We start from the raw sequence: 11225 nt of genomic DNA, 5'->3' as shown, positions 1-11225 counted from the left end.
ACGTCAGCCTGGGCGGGATGGTCGTGCAGGGGCTCGAGGTCCAGGACCATCCGTTGGGGATGATGGCACGCAGCACGCTGTTGGTGAGGATGTAGGTGTTTCAGCGTCAGCTATGGATCAGCGGACGTTCGACGTGGGTAGTAGCTCTCAGCTCTTTGCGAACATGCCTCCACCTGCATTTGCTGAGTTTACTACGGCGGCTGTCGGGATGGAGATCGATGATCCCGTTACTCAGTCAGAGTTCTACATGGATATAGCAGACATGCTCAGGGATGATGATGGTACCCATTATAGGCCACAGATGGCTGATGACCCTGCCCAGTTCCCTGTACAGCAGCCACCGGTTGACGACGTTCAGGACCAGCTGCCTGTTGACCTGAACCAGCCTGCAGCATCCCCGTCTGATCCCTGGTTCACCTTAGGAGGGACACCTGCTTCCGCATTTAGCGCTGTTCCCGGACAGCCATCAGCACCAGCGGCAGATCAGAGACCGAGGCGACTTAGACGTCCTCCATTGTGTGGCACAGGAGGTCACCTGCTTGGTCAGTTTGACGATGATGATAGTGACACCATTGAGGATTCTGATTAGTTATGTCATATGCTCATGTCTAGTATGAACTTTGTCAGTTTATTTACTTAGCATCTTAGTGAGACTTCTTATCTTTATGGTTTTGTATAATGTTATGTTTATTTTCATGTCTAGTATGAACTTTGTCAGTTTATTTGTACTTGTATAATGTTATGTTATTTCATTCAGAATTATCATGCGCATTTTTAACGATAGAATAGTAAATCAGTTCAAACATATAAATTAAACGCAATTTACTAATACGAAATTAGCGCACTAAAATAACATGTTGGCAGTCAAAGACTTAACCAACCATACATGGCTTAAAAAAACTAAAACCACATAGAACGCATCATAAACGGCATGATCTCTAGGCTTACACTCCTCCAGGCTGTCTTCGCTGGTCACAGTTCCTGCGCGTATGGCCAGGCTGACGGCATAACCCACAGCGCTTAGGTTGGTTCTCCTGAGACTGATCCATACTACCACGGATCCTGGTTGCCCTCGGACGACCCTCATTTGCACGCCTCAAGTCAGGGTCAGGTATGATAGTAGGCCCTCCATATGGAGGCCATAGTCCTTCAGGGATAGGTGGATAAAAACCCTGCTTGTAAACGTTGAAAACCTCACTCATACGATATACCTCGTGAACATATGACGCCCAATTAAGGCGGGAGTATGCGCAACACGCAATGGCATGGCAACAAGGATAGTGTAGCGCTTGAAAGTGGCCACAGTCGCATGTGTTATCTTTAAGGGAAACCTTATAGCTTCCCAGTGAGAAGCTCCCGGTTGGTGTTGTCTCAGCGACCGTGTACTCGGATTGATGCCTGTCATACAACGTCACCGTGAAGCACCTAGAGTCTCTTATATTCCGATCAATAGCCTTGACCAAGGCCTGACAAAACTCATGCCCAGCACCAATTTGTGCCTCTGCTGCCTGTCCGCGGACCACAAACAGCTGAGCAAGCCTCCCGTAAGTTGACTTAGCCAAAGATGTGACCGGGAGGTTGCGAGTTCCCTTTAACACCGAGTTCACGCATTCACTAATGTTGGTTGTCATGTGCCCGAACCGTCGACCGCTATCCTCATGTTGGGTCCATTTGTCGTACTCCATCCGGTTGGCCCAGTCACACATTGCTGGATTCTCAGTGCGCATGATGTCGAACCAGTAATAGAACTCTGCTTCAGTCTTTGCGTAGGCAGCATTCACAAGCATCCTCCTTGAGTCCTTACCTTTGAACGTAAGGGCAAAATTGGCCGCCACATGACGAATACAGTACGCTCGGAAAGCACGGGGAGGGAGCCAGCCGTTCTCCGGTGCCTCAAGCGCTGCCTTGATTCCATTATGCCTGTCGGAGATAACAAGGATACCCTCTTGAGGAGTTACATGCTCTCGTAGGTTGGACAAGAAGAATGACCACGACTCTGCATTCTCACCCTCCACAAGGGCAAATGCAATCGGCAGGATGTTCGAATTCCCATCCTGCGCTATTGCCAACAGCAGCGTTCCTCCATACTTACCATACAGGTGGGTACCATCAATACTGACAAGGGGCTTGCAATGACGGAATGCCTCAATGCACGGTGGAAATGTCCAGAAAAGTCGGTGAAAGTACACCGTCGACTCGTCAATCTCACCACGAAGCCGAACGGGAGAGGTCTTCAACACCGTGATTGTTCCAGGCATTGTTGACTGGACCCCTAACATCCAACGTGGCAGGTCCGCGTACGACTCTTCCCAATCGCCATATATTTGTGCCACTGCCTTCTGCTTGGCCATCCAGACCTTCCTGTAGCTAGGCCGGAACCCGTAATCAGCTTCTGTAGCTTCTTGCAAAACCTTTACCGTAACCGCAGCGTCTGCCCTAACCAACGGAAGAATCCTCACACAGATAACGTGGTAATCCAGCTGGCGGTGATCACTCGATATAGACGTTGCCAAGCATGTGTGTGGCCCGTTGTACCTCCTAACCTCCCAAGTGCCCTTGCGTGCACGCAGGGCTACTCGAATCAACCAACTACAACCCTTCTCGAATTCCTTGCATTTTCCATGATACTTCAGATGATCTGATTCAATGACTCTGTACTCAACACCTCGCCGGATGCTATAGTCCTTCACACTCAGCACAGCTTCTTCCTTGTTTTGGAATGATTGCCCGATCTGAAATTCTGTAGAAGAGCCCCCGACTATGTTACCTCCGTCCTCCTGTTGAGCCAGAGCATCCAAGTTTAGTGTCGAGAAGTGTGGAGGGTACTGTTGAGAGGCAGAACTTGAAGGCATATGCTGCGTATGTGGATTTGCACCTGTGTCATCGTCACTGTCCCCTGCGATATCAACAGGCTCCTGCTCAGAGTCATCGTCACACATTGCGTTCTCTACTCGATCGGGTCCACCAAAGCCTTCCATATAAGTTAACAGGCCACCCCCAGTGCCGACATCGTGAGGAGGCTCATCGACTGCTGCATTCTCCAAAGTTACAGAACCAACAACCTCTCCTCGGCCTAAATGCACTGCGAATGAAGGGGATGCTATCGGTTGATGAGACGGTCTGACGGTAGGCATGGAACTAGATGCACCTCCGGCGGCAGTGGAGCCAGGAACTGGAGCGGATGCCCCAGAACTTTCAACACCGACCTCCAACTTCGCGAACAACTCATGGATTCTGATCTCCGGAAAACTCCTTACGCAATGGAACAAAACCCTAAGATCTTCATCAGCCTTAACCACAAAGGTATCATACTTAACACCGGTCGAGACAACTGCGATGGGGATCTTGTAGTATAGTTTCTTCACCCACTTGCTACCAAACACGCCAAGCTTCTGCAAGATGCTGTTCTTCAAATCTGATAAGGAGCTTGACGAACTGATGAAAACACTCAGTGGTTCTCTATCAGTGAACTTCACACCCACGCTTTTGCTTTTTTTAATTTTGCCACAGCAATGCACTAAGGCTAGAAAACTCTCTCCCTCACCTGACATTGTGAAAATGATCTCTCATGGAGCTTCAGTCACTCACATATATATAGATTTTCAGTGACTGTAAACCGTGGCAACTTTCAGGGTATTATGCACAACTCTCCTTACACATAAACCGTGGTAGGTCATAGAGGTTTACATTCATCTCTTTTTCCTCATAAACCGTGGTAACCTACCACGGTTTTATAGCTTGCTTTCTTCATAAACCGTGGGAACCTCCCACGGTTTACGTGTAATCCCTAAACCGTCCTAACCTCCCACGGATTACATATAATTGAATTTGCACATTCACGTAGGAGGAATCCATTTTATGTATTTGGGTAAACATTTCAACCAATTTGTTTAATTTAGTAAATTGCCCTAAAAATAATTCTAAAAAGAGTTTCATATCGAAAATTTTAGCCTTAAATTAATCCCATATCAAAACTAAGTTTTGTTTTTTCTCTCTTTATATATAAAATTTCTTCTGATAAATAGAAAAAATTATACCTAATTTTTTTAAAAAATATACATTACACTATTTTTTAAGAGTGTTAGGAACAATAAATTTTATAATTTATAGTCATTATTATTATTTTTAATAATATAAAATTATTCACTTTTATTTTATTAATTAAATACTAATAAAATTTTAATAAAAATATTATTCCCTAAACTTTCTCTTTTTTTTATTCTAATAACTAAACACTTTTCTTTCTTAATCTATCATTTAATCGTAATAAGTATTTAATGAACAAAACTAACTTTAAATACTTAAATAAACAATATACATTGGTTCTACTGACCCACCCATAATTTCCTCCAATTAAACATTCCTCTCCCAACTTCAGCATCTCGGAGCTAGGCGAACGAATGTGCATTCACAAGGAACAGAATTGGGATTGGGGTTTTTCAGGGGATACGTTGCTCATGCTAGAGCTCGTGGAAACGGAATCCTTTCCAGTTTGCCTAATTTTAAGTGTGTTCCGGCGAACCCTAAGATTCATTACCGGTTGTTGTTCAGCGAAGGACCTAAGAAGAATAGTAAGTTAGGGCTTTTGCTGTGCCATCTGTGTACTGCCTGCGTCTGTATTGCTTTTATTGTGTGAAGTTGATCATCGCAAATTGTGTGATTGGTGCACTAATATCAACTAATTATAGGTTAAACAGTTGCTTAACTTTTGTGTAGTTGTTATAGACTTGTAGATGCTCTTTTAATTTTTCTTTATTCTTCTTGGGTTTGGCGTATCGTGCTATAACTTTTATAATGTGTACATTTGCTCCTTCTAATTTCAGAAGAGCCAGAGACAAATACAGATGATCATGGAAATGTTTACTTTTGTCCCTTTAAGCTACTTTTTATCTCTACTTTGGAGATGGTGCTAATCACGGTTGCATTATGTTATCGTCGTGAAGGACAACAGGTAAGCATATTACCAGTGCCTGTTGCTTGGTTTGAATTTGTTGGATCAGTGAAATTGGGTTGAGTTGAGAACTTGAGATATACAAATACCTGCTTTTCATTTGATGAAATCAGTGATTTCAAATGCATGAAAAGTTCACCATGTATTGCCCCGATAAGTGATACATTTTGCCTCAATTGTCTTCATCTTTCAATGTATTGGGATACATGGAAATAGCAGAGCTCATAAAAACTGGTGCTATTTTATATCATGCATCACACTACGTTGTTTGCTGAATTCTTTTGATGCTACATCAGTATCTTTTCTGAGACCTGCATTTTTTATATCATTAGGAGCCCTCCCTGATAACTTGTCTTCTCCTTAGTCCTTATCCTCATTTGCATGCGTGTACCCTTGGAAGTTTTATTTTCAGGGACTCTTATATGAAGCTCATTTAATTGATATACCTTTACTGATTTTACTTGGTGAATTCTTCTATGGCTAAAGTTATTCATATTGGAAAATTGGTGTATCTGCTACATGAGCTCTATGCTGCTGTCACCAACAGCTTGCGTGTATTGAAGCTCCATTAATAATTTTAATGTTTGTTGCTAGTTTTGAATTTTGTTTGAGCTGTAAGTGCTTGCTATAATAAGGATGACTTTGCATGATTTTTAAGATGAGAATACACCACTGTTCCTCTTGGCTATAAGATGTTTTTTTGTGTCTGATTTTGTTAGTTTCTTTTGTTTTGTTATATGATTTCGTGCTGACATCAAGAATAATTTGATTATGTGCAGATTAACTTTCAGGAGTTTAAATATGAGCTTTTGGAGCCAGGTTTAGTAGACCATATTGTTGTGTCAATAAATAAGTCAGTTGCCAAAATATACGTGAGGAATACTCCACGAAACCAAACAGACAGTGAAGTTGTCAAAGGAACCCTCCCCGCGAAGGGAACTGGTGGGCAATATAAATTTTATTTCAATATTGGAAGTGTGAAATCTTTTGAGGAGAATTTAAAAGCAGCACAAGAAGAACTAGGCCTTGAACCCGATGATTATGTTCCTGTTACATATTCTTTTGAAGTGGATTGGTGGCAACAGGAGTTGATGAGGGATGGTCTAACAGCGATTGCTTTGTTTTCGGGATCCTTCCTGTTATTCCTGTATATGATAACGTGATTGTAAGGTGGACTTGGTGTTGGGGTGGACTGACTTAGCAATCCATTAGTCCAGATAATAAAATTTAACTTCCACAAGACAGCAATGTGGAGCCGTTTAACTCGTATGGCATTATAAGTTAAGTAGCAGTGTTACTAGTGTTAATCATAAGGGCGAAATCCTAAGAACTCAAGTAACACAAGTAATTGGTGCCTATGCAAGGGAAGTATTTCTCTGGATGTATTTCCTATGTACTCTTTTCTAAGATAAAGGATACTTTTATTGTGGAACTATAAATTAACGTGAACGTTTTTACTGGTACATTGTTAAAAAGATGTATGTGTAGTGCTACAGAAAAAATTAGAGGAATTTGATGAAAACCGATAAATTCATGAACAAAAGGGAAGGATAAGATCGATACTCTAATAAATAATAAGAATAAACTACCAAAATTGACCCTGAAAGTTTTAATTAATTACAAATCTGACCACGAAAGAAAGGAAAGTAGGAAACTCTTAATGATCCATTTCGTTCGGCAAAACTAACTAAATGTCCATTAGGGATGGATGACATTAGTGATTTAGCTTTTCTGTCAATGTTAGGGAACATACTAACTAAATGTCCATTAGGAATGGATGACATTAGTGATTTAGCTTTCCTATCAATGTTACGGAACATCTGTCACATTTGACGTGGATATTCAATTTTAAAATAAAAAATCAATGAATGGTGAATGGTTAAATTAAACACTGCACATCATCCAGTTTTTTTTCACTGGAGAGGATCCCTCCCATTAATTTTCTCCCAAATTGAAGAATCTAGATAGACCTTGACATTGTTCCCAATCTTGTGAAGATAAAGCGAGAGGGGAAAATATCAGAAAATGTCTAGGCATAAATTGAATTATACACAGTCGTTGGTAAAAACAGTCTGCAAGTTCATGGATGAAGGGCGAAAGCAAAGTTGATGGCAAATGCAACTGTGGTATGGACGTGGTTCTCCTTGAGTTTGGCACAACTCCTTAATTTAAATTTTAAACAACATTCATCAGATGTTAAAACCTTATCTAACCCATTCGTCATTCAACCATTACAAGTATTTCAGTGTTACCCAGAGGCTAACATAATAAAAAATTTAATTTTTTTTAACTTCAGAAGAAAACCTAGAACAATTTACGAACTTACTCAAGTATGTGTCGTCGTTTTGGCACCGAGGAGTGAATCTCCTTCCTGTAAAAGACAACCCCTCACACATTCTGATCGATTCTCCACCATGAGAATGCTAGTATTACTTAACCGCTACTCTTTTCAAACTACAACTTCAATTGTGATCAAGTTACAGAGGACTCTGTTAGGACAAGGATTTCATGAGATAAAGAGCGCAAGTTAGTTTTTTCTCATTAATTTTTCTTTAATTTTAAAATCGAATATCCCCGTCAGATGTGACACGTGTTCAGTGGCCGAAATGCTGCATCTCTATTACAAAACTGCCTTACCGCGTCGTTCATGTTATCTTCGCCACCAATAATAACACACTCATTCTTTCGCTATTCCATTCTTCAGATCTATCCAATTCAACCTTCACGCTTGATTCTTCATTCTTATTGTGATGATTATATTTTATTTTTATTTTTCTAATAAAAATTTAGGATAGAATTATTATATATTTATACTTCAATCAACTTCAACCTGCGACATAAGTATATAGAATCTCTGTTTGCGTCTTCTTCCAACCATGAATTTTTCAAGGATTGGGCGCTCACTCTCGCGCTCTTCACGCGCCAAAGTAAGAAACCTTCTCCCTGTTTTCTTTTCCCTCTTTCGATCCGAGTTCTGTTTGCTCCTCAGAATATTGGATTGCAGGATTATTTTCGCGGTGATGCGAAATTGGGTACCCTTCTCGGAGCTACGCGAACGAATGTGCATTCAGAAGGAACGGAATTGGGATTAGGGTTTTTCAGGGGATATGTTGCTCATTGTAGAGCTCGTGGAAACGGAATCCTTTCCAGTTTGCCTGATTTTAAGTGTGTTGCGGCGAACCGTAACATTCATTATCGGTTGTTTTTCAGCGAAGGACCTAAGAAGAGTAAGTTAGGGCTTTTGCTGTGCCATTGGTGTACTGTGTGCGTCTGTATTGGTGGTGGAAATGGAACTGATTCTGTTGTTGCTTTTATCTGCTGAACTGAGCTGATTGCTTTTGCTTTAGGGATTGTATGGATTCAGTTTTGCAATTTTCTGATTGATGTTTGTTGTTGTTTTCTTGGTAGATTTTGAGAAGTTCTATCCCAAGGAGAAGGAGGAAATTCCAAAGGGGGAGGATAAAAAGCATGAGTCTAAAGGTAAGAAAAAAAGAGAGGACATTTTGTGTGAAGTTGATCATCGTAAATTGTGTGATTGGTGCACTAATATCAACTAATAATAGGTTAACAGTTGCTTAACTTTTGTGTAGTTCTTGTGGACTTGTAGAGTTGTAGATACTCTTTTAGTTTTCGTTTATTCTTCTTGGGTTTGGCGTATCCTTTACGTACTATAACTTCTGTAATGTGTACATTTGCTCTTTCTAATTTCAGAAGAGTCAGAGACAAACACAGATGATCATGGAAATGTTTACACGATTGAGATGCCTCTAATGGAATTTATCATCTCTTGTTTGGTGATGACGCTATTTGTTAAAGTGTTTTTTCATCGTGAAAAGCAACAGGTAAGCATAGCTTTAAGTGTATTACCCGTGCCTGTTGCGTGGTTTGAATTTGTTGGATCAGTGAAATTGGGTTGAGTTGAGAACTTGAGATATACAAATACCTGCTTTTCATTTGATGAAAGCAGTGATTTCAAATGCATAAAAAGTTCACTATGTATTGCCCAGATAACTGACACATTTTGCCGCTATTGTCTTCATCTTTCAATGTATTGGGATACATGGAAATAGCAGAGCTCTTGAAAACTGGTGCTATGTTATATCATGCATCACACTACTTTGTATGCTGAATTCTTTTGATGCTACATCAGTATCTTTTCTGAGACCTGCATCCAATGTATCATTAGGAGCCCTCAATAATTCCTTGTCTTCTCCTTAGTCCTTATCCTCGTTTGCATGCGTGTACCATTGGAAGTTTTATTTTCAGGGACTCTTATATGAAGCTCATTTAATTGATTTACCTTTACTTATTTTACTAGGTGAATTTTTCTATGGCTAAAGTTATTCATATTGTAAAAATGGTGTATCTGCTAGATGAGCTCTATGCTGCTGTCAGTGACAGCATGCTTGTACTGATGCTCCATTAATAATTTTAAATACTGTTAATTTCAAGAATTTGGTTGTTGCAAGTCTTACATCTTGCTTGAGCTGTGAACTGCCTGTTATAATAAGGATGACTTTGCATGATTTCTAAGATGAGAATACACCACTGTTCCTCCTGGCTATAAGATGGTTTTGTGTCTGATTTTGTTGGTTTCTTTTGTTTCGTCATATGATCTCGTTCTGACATCAAGAACAATTGGATTATGTGCAGATTAACTTTCAGGAGTTTAAAAATGAGCTTTTGGAGCCAGGTTTAGTAGACCATATTGTTGTGTCAAATAAGTCAGTTGCCAAAATATACGTGAGGAATACTCCTCGTAACCAAACAGACGGTGAAGATGTCGAAGGAACCCTCCCCGCAAATGGAACTGGTGGGCAATATAAATTTTATTTCAATATTGGAAGTGTGAAATCTTTTGAGAAGAATTTAGAAGCAGCGCAAGAAGCACTAGGCCTTGACCCCCATGATTATGTTCCTGTTACATATTCTTTTGAAGTGGATTGGGATCACGAATTTATGAGGTATGCTCCAACAATGATTGCTTTGCTTGTGGGATCCCTCTTGTATATGGTGACAAGGAGATTGTAAGGTGGACTTGGTGTTAGTGGCGGCAGTGGTAATAAGGGTGCTCGTTTTGTAGACATATATATACACCATAAGAGAGAGAAAAAAAATCTAATTAAGAATATTCTCGTTTTGGGAAATAAGACAAAGCAAGAATAATATTATTAACTACATGTTAATTAAAAATTTATTGTTGATACTTGGATCCAAATTTTCATAAAAAATATCATATTAAAGATTTGAAATTAAAGGAAAAACTTATTAGTAGAAAAAAACTGTAAAACTGTATATTTCTAATGGCAATATTTTAATATAGCAGCGTTATGATTAATTCTTGGCGTGTTTCATTCTAACCATCAACCAAAGTTTTTGTCGCCAACACTCTGGCAATAGCATGCATTGGCCAGCAATAAGCTAAGTTATTGAATAAAAGATGCGCATGTTTAGACCTCTTACCTTCTTTTCAAGAAAAATAAAAAATTTAATAAAATGAGTATTTCTAAATTCAAAAATTATGAGAAAATGAAAATATAAGAATCTAATTGTTCTTAAATTAAAATAATTAAATTCAAACATAGTATTGATTATAAAATTAATAATGATTAAACTCCTTTATTTTCACACTTTTAACATTAAGATCCTTTTTCTTTTAAAATTGATTGATAAAAATCGTTAAATGTATTAATAAATTTAACTAAATTATCATCTTATGACTCTCAGTTATTAATTTTACATAAAATTTATTGCACCTAAATTTTTCTATCATGTATGTTAAGCCCGCAAATATTTAAAATTATTGCTAATGAGAAGCTTATCATATATTTTTAGAGTACATGTTAGCTAAATCCTAAATATAATTATACTCACATCCAAATCTTTTTATGAATTAAATTCAACTAAGTTAAACAATAAAACTTTGAATAATGCTAGTCATAATTGTTTTTTGTTATGTTCGACCAACTTAATTAGACTTGGTTAACAAAAGATTTAGATGTATAATAAAAATGATGAACAAATAATGAACTAATCACTCAACTAATTCAAATTAGTTACCTGATCCATTGGTTAGGAGGATGGCTGGTATGGTTTTTTAAGAAGCCCAAAGTTTTCCTTTTTAAATGAAAACATTGGGCCATTAAGTGGGCCTCTAATTTTAACCAAAATTCATATGATACAGTACTGTTGCCTCAAGGAAATGGCCGAAATGCTGTATCTCTATAACAAAAATGAAGAAATAAGAGGCCGCACCTTATTTTGCAAAATCTTT

At 38.9% G+C, this 11225-nt stretch overlaps 2 protein-coding genes across 2 annotated transcripts; both read left to right on the top strand.

Annotated features, from left to right (window-relative positions):
* The first annotated feature begins 3558 nt into the window (after positions 1-3558).
* LOC130969535 (ATP-dependent zinc metalloprotease FTSH 3, mitochondrial-like) lies at positions 3559-6407 on the top strand. Its single transcript, XM_057895298.1, has 4 exons — positions 3559-3579; positions 4379-4571; positions 4824-4951; positions 5731-6407. The coding sequence occupies exons 1-4, from the start codon at positions 3559-3561 to the stop codon at positions 6112-6114; spliced, it is 726 nt and encodes a 241-aa protein (XP_057751281.1). The 3' UTR covers positions 6115-6407.
* A 1037-nt stretch (positions 6408-7444) lies between these two features.
* LOC130967805 (ATP-dependent zinc metalloprotease FTSH 8, mitochondrial-like) lies at positions 7445-10155 on the top strand. Its single transcript, XM_057892815.1, has 5 exons — positions 7445-7878; positions 7956-8178; positions 8360-8431; positions 8663-8793; positions 9605-10155. Exons 1-5 carry the CDS (start codon positions 7828-7830, stop codon positions 9980-9982), a joined length of 855 nt encoding a protein of 284 aa, XP_057748798.1. The 5' UTR covers positions 7445-7827; the 3' UTR covers positions 9983-10155.
* Positions 10156-11225: the final 1070 nt, after the last annotated feature.

This window comes from Arachis stenosperma, chromosome 3 (assembly GCF_014773155.1).
Source record: "Arachis stenosperma cultivar V10309 chromosome 3, arast.V10309.gnm1.PFL2, whole genome shotgun sequence".
Classification (NCBI taxonomy): Eukaryota; Viridiplantae; Streptophyta; class Magnoliopsida; order Fabales; family Fabaceae; genus Arachis; species Arachis stenosperma.
The sequence above is the reverse complement of the archived record's forward strand: the minus strand, read 5'-3'. Positions and strand labels throughout refer to the sequence as shown.

Excerpts from the sequence above, each read along its gene's own strand:
- LOC130969535 (XM_057895298.1), top strand. The coding sequence starts at position 3,559 with ATGATCTCTCATGGAGCTTCA. Across the intron at positions 3,580-4,378 it reads TGATCTCTCATGGAGCTTCA|CATCTCGGAGCTAGGCGAAC; the intron begins GTCACTCACATA and ends TCCCAACTTCAG. Across the intron at positions 4,572-4,823 it reads CGAAGGACCTAAGAAGAATA|AAGAGCCAGAGACAAATACA; the intron begins GTAAGTTAGGGC and ends TTCTAATTTCAG.
- LOC130967805 (XM_057892815.1), top strand. The coding sequence starts at position 7,828 with ATGAATTTTTCAAGGATTGGGCGCTCACTCTCGCGCTCTTCACGCGCC. Across the intron at positions 7,879-7,955 it reads CGCGCTCTTCACGCGCCAAA|GATTATTTTCGCGGTGATGC; the intron begins GTAAGAAACCTT and ends ATTGGATTGCAG. Across the intron at positions 8,179-8,359 it reads CAGCGAAGGACCTAAGAAGA|ATTTTGAGAAGTTCTATCCC; the intron begins GTAAGTTAGGGC and ends TTTTCTTGGTAG.